Source organism: Ictidomys tridecemlineatus, chromosome 2 (genome assembly GCF_052094955.1).
Source record: "Ictidomys tridecemlineatus isolate mIctTri1 chromosome 2, mIctTri1.hap1, whole genome shotgun sequence".
Classification (NCBI taxonomy): Eukaryota; Metazoa; Chordata; class Mammalia; order Rodentia; family Sciuridae; genus Ictidomys; species Ictidomys tridecemlineatus.
In genome coordinates, this window is record NC_135478.1 from 136,838,451 (window position 1) to 136,852,481 (window position 14,031).

General features: G+C 40.1%; 1 protein-coding gene across 5 annotated transcripts in view; it reads right to left on the reverse strand.

Annotated features, from left to right (window-relative positions):
- Pou6f2 (POU class 6 homeobox 2) overlaps nt 1-14,031 on the reverse strand; it is a 453,088-nt gene that overhangs the window by 15,972 nt on the left and 423,085 nt on the right. For all 5 annotated transcript variants that reach the window (XM_021722291.3, XM_040291851.2, XM_021722292.3 and 2 more), the window contains one exon: nt 10,499-10,705. In XM_021722291.3, the coding sequence (XP_021577966.3) occupies nt 10,499-10,705 (207 nt within the window). The remainder of the gene's footprint in view (nt 1-10,498; nt 10,706-14,031) is intronic.

Consider the following 14,031-nt stretch of genomic DNA (forward strand, 5'->3'; position numbering starts at 1 on the left):
AAAACTTTCTTATCATTCCACAAAGTTCTCCTTGTCCTTTGCAGTCAATTCCCCCTAACTTTCTGCTCAAACAGCCACTACTTTGCTTTTTGTCCCTGTGGGCTGATGTTTTGGCATGGTTCCAGAAATGGAAGCATAGAGTTTACACCCTTGGTGGATCTGGCTTTTTTTGCTTGGCCTGCTGTTTTCAATCTTTTTGTTGGATGCATCACCAGCTCATTATTTTTTATTGTTATGTCATTTATCCATTCTACATGGGGAGGCATTTGGGTTGCTTCCATTTTAAGGCATGGGGATATGATGAATAAAGCTGTTATAAACATTCATGTTCAAGCCTGTGTATATACTTGTACTTTTTATTCATTTATAAAAATATCCATGATTGGAGTTATTGGATCATATTGTAAATGCATGGCAAACATTCTAAGAAATTCCAAAACTGATTTCCAAAGTGGTTGTACCATTTTCTATTTCTACCAGCAATCCAGGAGAATTCTAGTTGCTCCCCATCATCTCCAACTCTTGGGATCATCAATCTGTTTAATTTTCTACAGTATTTTAAACCATCAAATTAACATTTACCTTCCAAGTATTTTTTTGTGTGGGGCTACCTTGGAAATATGTGTAAGGAGCTATTTTTCCTCTCTTTTCCCCTTGATAATGATTAATAGTGACTCCTCCAATTCATATGCTATTCCTCTGCTGCAGATGTGCCTGTTATGATTTATGATAAGCAAACAACTGGTCCAAGCTCCCATTCCATAGTTCAGGGTTCTTCCCAGAATACCAGTCTCACCCTCATATGGAATTGCCTGCAATTACATTTCAAGTGAACACCCTTATTGTATTCAGTTACTCTAAATGGAGGCTACATTATGAACCAAAGATGATCATGATGGTCATAAGAAACCACACTAATATGCATAAAGCATCTGCCTAAGGTAATTAGCCAATCTGCTGAGCACATAATCAGCAATTGAATCCAGTAAATTTTATACTGTAGGGATACATATTAAAGATTAAATCTATTTTTAATTTACTTCATAAAATGTGATGGATATTTGCATGTCAGTCTACCCCCTCTAACCTATTGAGTTGTCCTTCTAAAGACTATTACTTGGCAAAAGCTGTTTACAGTTTGAGTTACTTAATCATGAAGTCGTCTTCAGTTTTACCATTCTATCAATGTTTTATTGGCTTTAGGTATGGTAAACTACCATCAAGGAACTGGATAAGACAATAATCAATTTGAATATTTCTTCCCCAGACATGACTCAGTAAGGAAAAAGATTGCTAGGTTGAAATATCACTTAGGTGTCACTAAGGCAAGCTAGGGCTTCTGCATAAAGCTATACAGGAGAAAAAATTTGAGAAGAAAATAAAATAGTTCTTTTAAGAATGTGTTTCATGTTTACACAGCCAAAGGGAAAATGTAATCTAAGATTTCTTAGAATGTGAGAAAGATACTTTTTCTTCCCAAAGTAAATGATTACTTCTTTTTAGGACACTGGGGTCCTGAATTCTCTCTGGAGTTCAACAACCCAGAGAGAAACTATAAAAGTTCTTAACGGTTCTTACTTTCCAGGAATCAAGAAGATTATATTAGCAGCAGCATCATAATGAGCCAGTTGCCAGTGTAGACACATGGTCTGGTCTGTTAATTCTAGACATACTTGTAAGTCCAGACTAATGGCCTGCTGTACCTGCCACATCAGCCCAGAGGTGTCCTCTCCCTCACAACTTCTTTCCTCAGAAAAAGGGAATGTTAGAGGCATCACTTCTTTTTCTTTTCATTCCTCAAATATGAAACACAGCACTATGTGTTTGATATTCTTAGTAATTTTGATGTGTTCTTTGACCATTTTATCTTTAAAACATATTTATCAAATACAAGAAGACAAAGCAGAGATTCAAATTATTTCATGAAACAACTCTGGGGTTCAATATGAAAATTTTACTGACTTTAAGCATCATGAAAAAGTTGTTATTTAATTATGTTTCAGATACTGACAATTGTGAAAATCACGTATACTTGTTTTGCATAATTATTGGCAAAAGAAACAGATGAATAAATCCTAAAACATAACTGGCCACAAACATTGAAATTGTCTGACAAAAGAAAATTCAGGAAGTTGGGAATAACAAGAGGCATGAAGGAAAAGCTTATTTCTTTTCCATCCTACGGGGAAACTTAGAAGATTCTATAAAGGCAGTTCTTTTGTTACATTGACTTAATCTTGAAAGACCACATCTATGGGTACCATTTATTGGTTGCTTTCTCTATGTTCTTGCATACATTATTAAAATTTTTTTTATAGTTGTAGATGGACAGAATGCCTTTATTTTGTTTGTTTATTTTTATGTGGCGCTGAGGATCGAACCCAGTGCCTCATGCATGCTAGTCAAGCGCTCTGCCGCTGAGCTACAGCCCCAGCCCACATACATTATTTTTAATTTTGTCAATAACCCTCTTTTTAGGTGCTGGTGATGTTGTTATAGAAGAGGAACAAAGATTTAAAAAGATGAGATGACTTACTTGGGACAACATAGCTAATATGAATCTGGGTAAGTCTGACTCAAAAGCTACCATGCCTTGCTGCTCTCAATTTGGGTCTGTCATCAGAGATGAAAGGATACAAGTCTGGAAAATGGCAGGAAGCTCTTTTTGGGAAGTGTGGCAACAAATGAGATGGGTTCAAACAGATGGATCTTGGCGAGCTACCCTTTAGAGTTGATCATCCCTAGTGTAGATCATCATCACATAACCATTTGAACACAGCTCACTTGCTTTTTTTTCCTAATATAAAATTTAAAGAATTTTTATAGCTTGAATACTTTTTAAAAAGTATTCTCTACATGTCCAAAGATATTTAAAATTTCTTATTATTAAGAAAACATGACACTCTCAGGTGGCTAGAGGATAGTCCAAAAATTTATTAGGATTTTAGTGTCATCTGGGGACACATCTCAGATAGAGTTGCCTACAGATTGTCCTTTACCCAATATAATTAATTGTGGTTTTCTATAGTACTCCAGCTTCTTTTTCTCAGCACTGTGTCCTTTTTATACCACCATATTTTCTATTTACTCACTACACCCATTAGACTGCCGAAGGAGCCGGAGTTTGCCTGGGTCTGAGTTCACATAATGACTTTCTTGCCCTTTTTTGAGCTGTGAGCCAGGTGCAAATAGGCAGGGGCATGGGGAGCCAGTACACAGGGACAGGGAAGGGACAGTTCTCGTTAGCCAGTGGAGGGAAGATGTCCATCCCACACATGGAATGACAGTCAGGGAAGACAAGACTCAGAGGCTGAAAAGCTTTATGCTTCCCACTGGCTCTCACAGGCTGGCTCTGTTGGTTTGTTTGTGTTGGTTGGCACTGCCAGGGTGTTTCATGTATTCAATAGAAAGAGATTGAAATAGCACACAGGAAAGGCTTTCTTGATTTTCTGTGCCACTGCTCCCCATGTATTTTCCGTGTGCAATGCAGTATATCCTTAATAATGTTTTAGTTTCTGGAATAAATCACCTTCCAATTAAACTTCTGATTGATATAAAAATAAGTGGGTGTACCAAGTGTCTTGGAAAATGGAATAAAATGCAGAATGTGCTAGATAAATTGGGAAAGGGAATGCCTATAGACAGTAAAATTCAAATGGAATTAAATATAGAGAAATACATTTGGGGAAGAAAACCTTTCTAAACCTGCAAAGGCAAAAGGGAGGAGGTCTTTCCTTGTACAACTACACCAGGGAGTCGGGATGAAGTGGAGGTGGAACCTTCCATGTGGTACAATGGATGCAGTAAACAGCCCTGAGACATCCCACAGCCAGGGCATTTGGCAAAGGTATTGGGACTCCTGTTCTCTCCCTGCACAGGCTGGCATTTATTTGAGTGATATATACATATTAGAATAGCTTCAAGAGAAACTAAATCAGTGGCTTCAATATTTAGCTTCATCAGAATCACCTGGAGGATTGTGAAAAAACAGATCACTGCATCCCATCCCTAGAGTTTCAATTTGGGGTTTAGGTCAGAGGTGGGGTCAAAGAATTTGTATTTTTAACAATTTGCATTTCTTCTACAACTGCTGCTGGTGGTGGTTGGGGGACCACACAGGTTTTGGAAAGAGCTTCTCTTGGATAAAGGCTAAAGAGAGTGGATTTATTATGTCTAGACAAGAGAAGTCAGAACCCACATACAGTAAGAACCTTTACTAAGTTGGAGGATATAATGAATTCCTGAGTCTTATTGAGAAGTTTGCTCTTCTGCAGGCAGGATAAGAGCATAGGTATTAAATTTGCTGGATGACTTGAAGTTGAGAGGGGATACTCTTCCTTGAACAATTTTTGGGGCCTGGAACGTGATACCAGGGGAGATTTCAGCTATGTTTGTGGGAAGTTTAAAACAGTAAGGAGGAAGCTGTTTTGTACCATTTTGAAAACTTATTCCTTCCTAGCTCTATTCCATGACTCTGAACTGTGTCCTTAACATTAAGTGGGAAGAAGAGCCCCACATAGAAGTTTACAGTGCATGTACCTACTATCTGGAGATGATGGTGGGGTAAGTAGGTCAGAAATGCCAATTTCTGGGATCGGGATGTGGCTCAAGCAGTAGCATGCTCACCTGGCATGCACGGGATGCTAGGTTCAATCCTCAGCACCACATAAAAATAAAATAAAGATATTGTATCCATCTAAAACTGAAAAATAAATATTTAAAAAATTCTCTCTCTCTCTCTCTTAAAAAAAAAAGAAAGAAATGCCAATGGCCTCAAGAAAAAGAGAGGAAAGCAGTGTCCCTCAATGTTAGGCACTATGAGGATGTGAGGTAGTGAGGAGAAGAAGAATGAGAGTAGGACTTAATGGAGATGCCCCCAAACAGACAGGGATGACCAAGGCAGTCATAGATAAGCATGGAACATACAACAAGGACACATGACAGAATGGAAGATAGGTTCTAGTGCAGAGCAGAACATTAGGGATTAAAGGCAGCTGAGATAATGAAGCAGAAGTGTGTGGAAAGAGGAAGGGGATGAAGTATGAGAAAGAGGCAGAGAAGACAGTACTGCATGGAAGTTCTTCCAAATCTCTCCTGCAAGCACTAATCTGGGACACACTGGCAAATGACAGAAGACAGTGGAAAGATACAGAGTGCCTGGGCTGGGTGTCTCTGGAAGCATGGCTCCAGGATGTTAGTCCCCTAGACAGTGAAATGTGACAATTCAGAAGCAATTAAATGAAACATAATTGACTGGTCTCCACCTTTTAGATGTAGACTTTGAATGATGGTACAGTCTGTTGAATGGAGCGTGAAGGAAAGCAGGGAGAAGGGAGAAACACAGGGAAGCTGCCCAGAGGAGAGATTCCTGACAGTGGATCCAGATCTCAAAGGATGAATGATTTTGCCAGTCAGGGAAGGTGAGAGGACATTCTTGGGGCACAGAATAAGGAGACAGCATGAGCCATTGTCAGCTGAACTTGAAACTCAAAAGATGAAACCAAAGAGGTGAGAGGCTGAAATACCTGGCAGGAGGGTCAAAAGGCTGCTTTGTTTTGGGATCACTACGAAGGGAAACCCTGTACCATATTAGATCACTTGTGGATGGAAATGCCTCATTTATGTCTTCTATGGGTGGCTCCAAGAAAAAAATTGGAAGGCAGTAACTTAAACCAGGTCTGGGGAAGGAGGCTGATTTTTAAAAACTGACAGATGAGTACATTTTTGCATTTACTTGGAAACAAAATGATGGATTTGGATAATCACACAGCATTTTAAGAGAATTAATTTAAACAAGCCACTTTCCATTGGCTTTCTATGAACACCAAGATTACTTTTTGAAGAAAAATTGAAGGTCTTCATGGATGGTGATTTCTAAGAATTATAGCTATGGTATTTAATTTTTGAAAAGTAAATTTCAATGCTATGATTTTCCAACTTATATTTTTCTTTCAAATATTTTTACCTTTTCATGATCCTAAAATCTCCCCTTAACTTTTGTATTTATTCAAAGGAAGAAGAAATATGCACAAAAATGGGGGTCTGTATGACTTATGAAGAAACTATTAGTTCACAGTCAGAGGACAATCAGGGGGAAGATAAGCCAGGGAACTGGAAGCCATTCTCTTTCTTTAGGTCTGTTGTCATAAGCGTCAAGAATGTGGAATAAAAGGTTACTTTTGAGCTCCACTAAATATTTTCATATTAAGTAATTTTTGTATGTGCATAGATTTTTATTCTTTTTCCACCTAGTCCTTTTCTGGTTTTTGTCTTCTTGTGTTGCTCACCAAGCATCTCTGATATGACACTGTGGAAGCTATATTCATCTGGGGATTCTGGATTCTAATGTATTTTTTTTTTTTAATACTGTTTGTATTTCAGACAATAACTGCAGGTTTTTCTTTGTCTATCACCAGAGAAATAAAACATCAATAGTGATAGATCCTCCATACTTAGATTTTATTCAGGCCCCTTTAGTTAATGATAAGCAGATGTAAAATAAATTAAGGATGCAATTATTATTTTTTAAAATTAAAATGAATCCTTTCAGGTCAATTGGTCTTTCAGTCCTATGATTCACTCTGTGAAAGTGGACTTCCTTCTGAGTATGGGTTAGGGGACTCTCTGCTCCTATAATTTATGACTTATTTTACTGTTAGTACTATGCTCTGTGAGATTTGTCATAAATCACTTGAAAAAATAAATTGAGAAACTTCTCCACTGGATGATAGAAATCCTTTCTTTTAAAGAGTTTGTCCGTATGATATTTCTTCAACTTAAAGGGTAAAACTTAAAGAAAAAAATTGAAATATATATCCTTATATGTCTGGTTCTGAGCCTTTAACTTTTTGACTCTGGGGATTTTATGATCCTTTGACTCACAGTCTTGAACTCAGACTTGCATATCTGTTGATTCATCCAACTCATTAACTTTTCTTATGTTCTAAAGCGTTTCAACCAGAGCCGATGACAAGAAATGAAGCCATTCATTATTTTCATCATCTCCCTGATATCTCTGATCAGATTTACCATTGGTTCCTCGGTTGTATTGGGACTAGGTTAGCCCTCTGATTTAATTAGAACAAGAGACCTCTTGGTGCCTGCTGTGACTTGGGAATTGAAGGTGTTTCCCAAATCTCTCTTTTCAGCTATGCTCATGTGTTCCCTCGCTGTACATGCACATATATGAGAGTGGCATGCACATACATGAGAGTGGCATGCACATACATGAGAGGGAATCCACTGTTTAGACACTGTGGCTGATGCGAATTGGATTTGCAAGGTATATCCATAAGAAGGTGGCTGTTTTTTTTTTCCCCCCAGTTGCAAAATTTCTGATACTTCAGTGAAGAGGACAGGTAAAGGTGGTAGTTATACCTACAGAGGATCATTGGTTCCCTCCAGAGTGACAAGTTTTCATTCTAAGGGCTCACAGGTACAGTGTGAGAAGGCCCTGGAGGTGTGTCTGGGCTCATGAGAGAAACAGTGGACATGGGTTACTGATGGCTACTGTGGGCAAGGAGTGAAGAGTGGCACCATTTCTTGTCTAGGCCCTTCTCCTAGAGCAAAAATTATAATGCCTCAAATATGGAGCTGAAATTTTACGTAACAGCAGTAGTCTATCACCCACACAGCCACCTTTGAAATTCAAGGTGAGAGTGAGAGCTGTTTTATATTAAATGTTAATGATTTCTAACTAATTCATCACCTTTTTGGCAATTTACAACTTGGCTTTGCTGACAGAAATAACTTTTAGCATACTGTATGAAAAGAGGCAGATCTCCTCATTTTTATTCCTACAGATAATTATGAACATATTTGGATGAGGTAGAACTAGGCTTAAAAGACCATGAAAGATAGAGAATCTGGCCTTACTTGAGGAACAAGTAGAAGGTAGAAAATCAAATGGACCTTTGTAGATTATCAAAGAAATTAGTCATCTGAGAGACACAGGGAGGGAAAGTCCTTAATGGCAGCTTGGTAGGGACTGCTTTACTGCATGGGATCTAGGGAAGGAGGAAGAGGTGGTGCCTGGGACTGCTGTAGCCCTAACCTAGAGGCTGTGTCTAGGAAGTGTACTCAGACCCGACTCTGTTTTTCCTGTGTTGATATCCTCATGACACTAGCTGCAGACCTTAGGTAGGTATTTCTATAAGTCTTTAATGAATGTGCATCTCCTTTGCTAGACTGTTAAACTCCCTGAGGGAAGGACTCCTTTTGCCTTGCTCACCGACATAGCTGAACTTCCTGGTTCAGTGACTGACACATGGTAGGCAGTCCATAAATATTTTTATTAAACAGGATTTTAAATATTAATTGAACAAGCAAATGTATTTTCCTTTCATAGCCTCTGAGTGCCACCAAGAATGGACTCTTTTTGTAGTTAGATCAGAAGCCAAATGGAGAAAATGGCTGGGGACTCTGGGAGGATTTTCTGTATTGTTGTAGTTGAATACTGGTATTGTGGCGTTCACCCTCCCTTTCCTTTGTAATTTACTTCCTTGCCAACTGCTTTGTATTATTCAGTTTCCCAACAACATATAAAGGCATCTGCTTGGCCACCCACTTTCGGCTGGTGTCCAACATTCCCTTCTGCCATCTTTCTTTTGCTAGTGTACACTCCAATTTTATATTTGGGTCTTAGCCTTGCCCTTCTCTTATTTCTTGACTTGCCCATTAAACAGACTACTTGTTTCAAGTATTTAAAATAGGGAAGATCCACACTTTAAAACAATACAATAGAGAAAGAGTGATTGTTCTTTTTTTGCTGCACCTGATTCCTGCTATGCAGCATTTAATACTTGTCCATGTGCTTCTTTTTTGAAACTCTAGCATGCTAGATCACAGTGCTCCAGGATCCTCTCCGACTTATTGTACCATAGCTTCTCTCCTCCTTTTTTTCTATCCCTTAAGAGCTGGTGTTCCTAAGATGATGTATGGCTCTGCCCTCCTTCCCTTGCTCCTCATGCTTTCTCTGATGTTTCATTTATTTTCAACTACAACAAATGTACTCATGACTCTTGGATCTGGCTCTTCTGTCCTGAGCTCTTGTATGATCCCAGACTTATTTTCAGCTGTCTAGTACCCACTCTCAATAATTCTTGCTTGTGTTTTACTATCATCTCCTCAAGGGCTTGTTTACAATAGAAGTTTCATCACTTTAACCTTCATAATGCTATCAGAGTTGTTTTCATGGAAAAGAAAATAAAGCTGAGCATTCCAATCTCCCTTTTCAATGTCTGCTATAGAGTCCTAAGACTGCAGGGTAAACCTTATGTTCACAGTCATCATCAACATCACAACTAAATTAGTGCTTGCTCTGGCCAAGTATTATTCTAACCCCTTCATATATGTGAACCATTTCACCTTCATAAGTACCCTGTGAGGTAGGTGCTGGTATATCCCCATCTCACAGACAAGGAAACTGGGCCACCAAGAGGACATGTAACATGTTCAGGATCACCCAGAGGACAAAGCCCATCCAGGACTGTTCCTATGCTCCAATCACCTGAACCTTCCTCCTGCTTCTCAACATCCTGCCCTCTTGCCCTATCTTTGTGCCTGCTACTCTCTCTGCCTGGAATGCTGTTAACCCTTCATTTGCCTGGTTAACTCTTGCCCAGTGGTTCCCAAATTATTTTCTCTGGGAGGACTTAAAACTCTATGGTCTAAGTTGGTCACTACCATCTCTGTGGTCATAACTGACCTGTTGTAGGTTATTCTCTGCTTTGTTGCACAATAAAGTGTGTGTGTGTGTGTGTGTGTGTGTGTGTGTGTGTATGTGTGTCCTCTACAAAATCATGAGTTCCTTAATAGCAGAAATCATTTTTTTTGGGGGGGTCTCTGTATCTTAGAATTTAACAGGGGCCTACTACTGTATAGTAGGTTATTAAAAAAATGTTTCTTAGTAGAATCAATTAGCCAGGAACTCCATGAGGCCAGGAACTGTGTTTATCTTCTTCAATGCTGTATGCCCAGCCTCTAGCATAAATACACAGGCAGTGCTCAATTGACAATATTTAATGACAATATGAACCGATTCATCGTGGTTTTAGTAAAATCAACCAAACACAACTTCCTACTTTTCATTCCCTCACTTGAAGGCAGTAATCCCAGCATCAACTTGGGTGCTCTCGGTGTTTAATTTTATTCATTTCCAGTTAAAGTGTCAACACTCTTGGTTTCTTTTTTTACTTCATTTAAGAATGTCTGAAAATTAGATATAGATGAATAAAACACATCTCAGTGGATTTTTAGGCCACTGTCTGTTTATAATTTATATATTCCCATTTTTTATAATAGAGAACAATTTAGTTATTTACTACATTCTAAGAATGAGAAATAAAGTTGTGTATTACTTTTTAAGTATTAGTATGTTAGGGTTAGTAAGGTTAAATATTTAGTAATGCAAGGATTACTTCTCACTGAAACCAAAACAGAGAAGGGAGGTAAAGAGAGGTGTCTGGTAGGGATGGCAAGTTTGGTGTGGGAACTTTACCTGCTGGCCTGGTTTTATTGGGGAGAGCGTGATGCCCTGGGTGTTGATCACAGGCAGGATCTGGTTCCCGATGACTGTGGCGATGATCTGGCCCTGGGCGTTTGTCAGGAGCTGGGGGGTGATAGGCTGTACTTGAAGGCCCTGAGTGCCACTTGCTGCTTGGCTTGATGGCCCTGGATTAGGCATCAGTGGAATGGTCCCAATAATCTGTAAAAGATAAGCCCACATATAAGGAGCTTGGCTCAGTTTAGGGTCTGCACATACAACCAAAGACCACATGGTACCCTGGGCCTTGTAAGATGGTTTCCAGGAGTTGGTCAGAAGGGTATGGAGTTGTGAAAAAAAAAAAAAAGTAGCAGGGAATGAGTATTTAAAGAAGAGATAATTCCACATAGACTGCATTCACCACAGGAAGGGAAATGTATCTTATTTAAAATTAAGATCAAAGCAATGATAAATGTATAAACATGCAATTTCTTCCAGGACAGTACAGACATCGCTTTCTCTCAGAACCAGGGAGAGGATGGCTTCCAGCAGTCAAAGCCCTGGCCCCCTGGAGGACTACATCTCTTCCCCACAAGGGCCCCACTTGTCCTGACCTCTGGGGCTCCCCTTCCACAGGCTGCTCCCGACATCCTTTCTTCTGCCCCCCTTCAATGTTGGGGTCTACTTCCTGCCAGCAGGATGTGGGGCTTCAGGCATCCTGGTGCTCATGGTGGTGGAGAGCTCAGGCTCTGGAGACAGGCGAACAAGATTGCCCTCCCGGCTATGCCACCTACCAGCCATGTCACATTTGTCAATAGACCTAAGCTCTTTGAAGACTTGAGAAAATCAAGATCATAAATAAATGTTTGAAATTCTTAGAGATGAAGGGATGCTGAGGGAGTGAAATCAGAAAAAAATATGCATTTTAAATGATGCATTTTAAACAAGAAGAGGAGCTAAAGGTTGGCGATTTGGGCCTCTGTGAAGATGACAGGACAGGTTTTTCTTTGTATCTGCCTGTGGCTTCAGGCAGTAAATAAAGGGGACTGACTTTGGGAAGGGCCTGCTGGATCCAATTGCTGTGGAAAGAAGGAAGGCACCACGGAAGGGAGCAGTAAATGTCCAATGTGTCCACAGAAATAAAGACCTTACCCATATATTGTTAAGAAGAGGTTTAATCTGTAAAAACCAAACTATGATGTGTTTCCAAATATGGTGGACTTTTCTAAGGGCATTCTTGGGGGCTTGTTGTGCAGATGTTTTTTTGTTTTTGTTTTTTTTTCCTGCACATATCATATGCAGGATGGTTAGGCAGTTCTGTTTTGTGGGTGATTGTCAAAGATTGCTTCTCAATTGTGAAGCATAGTGACCTGGCCTGTGGGTCACCAAGACATAATCATAATAATGCCTCAGAGAGTGCGTTCACATGTATAATTTCATTTCATTCTGTATTCTTCTGACAATTCTATGAAGTGGGTATTGGTTATGCCTTTACTTCATAGATAAGACATAGAGGTATAGGGAGGAAAAGGAACTCCACAAAGTCACTTAATGGAGTTTGTAAGTGACAGGTGGAACTGGAATCTGGGTGTGGCTGGTCCCCAAATAATTGCTTTGCCCTTTGCTTCTTGGGTCCCCCATCACCTGGAGATACCAGCTTTGCGACAGTGTTCACATCCTGATTGCAATTTCTCTCTAGGTGATAACTTGCTTGTGGACTGGGTTTATAAGTAATACTGTTTCCTACCCCCATAGCACCTGCACAGGGCTTTGAAGGTAGTTTCTCAGTAAACAACTCCTCAATGAATAGTTTTTAGACTCAGCTACCACTGGATCTCCAAATGCAACCCAGAACCACAGGAGAACCGCAAGACCACATTATTGGAGGATAGGTCATGCCAGAGAAAGCCCCCTCCTCACCTGGCCATTGCTTCCAATACAGAAGCCCCTGAGGGATGGTTCTAATGGAGGAGCTGTACGAATATCAAGTATCAATGGCAGTTGTCAATGGACACTGATAAAGCTCCAGTAATTACTCCAAGATGGTTCAGTCATCCCTAAGGGAGTTTCCAGGCCTGCAGTCTCCCCCAGCAAAGCCTCCATGTCCATACAGCAGCATCAGCCACAAATACAACCCCACTGCAAGCAAGGTCAGGAGTAGTCCACATCAATAGATCACAGCACATAAGTACTTTATTGATGAGTGGTCTTGCATTAAGCTTCCCAGGATTCAAAGATTAGTTCCTGTGACCCCCACAGGTGATGTAAGAAAGGCCTAGGGAACCAACCTCCTGTCCCAAGCTACTTTGGATAACTCCCCTTTCCATGCATGTACCCACTCTGGCTGCCCCCAGTGTTTTAGGCCTTCTCAGACCTGCTCCATCTGATTGGCCTCAGCTGAAAGCCTGTGAATGCTGGATGCATTTATGAGGCAGGGTCGGTGGGTTCTATTTTAGGCAGGATGTCAGTGTGTTTAGGAGTCTGTGGGAGTAAGTAGCCCGAGAGAATGCCTCAGAGTGAGGCAGAGCACATGACAGTTACAGAACACACTGTGATGAAAAGAGAAGCATTCTGCCCCGGGATGATTGACAGGAGTCTGTGCTGCCTCCGTGGTAACGAGATGCGCTTTCTGGGTGAAAGGAGAGGCAGAAAGGCAAATGCAAACGACTCACCAGCCTCTCCTCTAAGTACAGCCTCACTTCCCAACCCTGAGCTGCGACATCACTAAAACATGTGCCACTTATGTCCTTTCCACCTCTCCTCTCTTTTTTTCCTAGGCGTTAGCATCATGTATCAAGGATGGGACAACAGTAGTGTCAGAGCCAGAGGAATCTATAATGGCCTGACTGAAGGAGCCCTTTAATAAAGGGAGTTTGCCTGTGAGGTGAAGGGCAGGGGCAGGAGGGTTGAGAGTCAGCAAACCTTGTTGAAGTTATGCATTTATCATTTTTCTCCCCATTTCAGGGATTTTAGGATCACCATGTCAGCATGCCAAAAACTTGGCAGTGCATTGTGGGGAGTTTTGTCACATTCTCTATTGTGTCACAATATGCTGGTTTTAATTTGCTTTCTTTTATTGAAGGGTAGAGATGATCACAAACTTGATTGTCTAAAAATGTCCTGATGAATCTATTTTGCTTAGGCTGGCTCTGATTCCTGTTAACCTCTCTACATATCTGATCAGAATTCCTCTATGGACTTTGATTTCACAAAGATGGCAACAAAGAGTTGAGAGGTGCCCAGGTGGCAAAGGTCTGAGATTCCATATTCATAAAAAGTCTGTTTTACTAGTAGAGGTTGTATTTTAAACTAGTCTTTTTGGCAAGCGTTAATAAATGGAATGACACCAAATTAAAAAGTTTTCTGCAATGCAAAGGAAATAATTAGGAATGTGAAGAAAGAACTCAAAGAATGGGAGAAAATCTTTGTTAGTTACTCTTGTGACAGAGGATTAATATCTAGAATATATAAAGAGATAAAAAACTTTACTCCCCAAAATCAAATAACCCAATTAAATAAATGGGCAAATGAATTAAACAGACACTTCT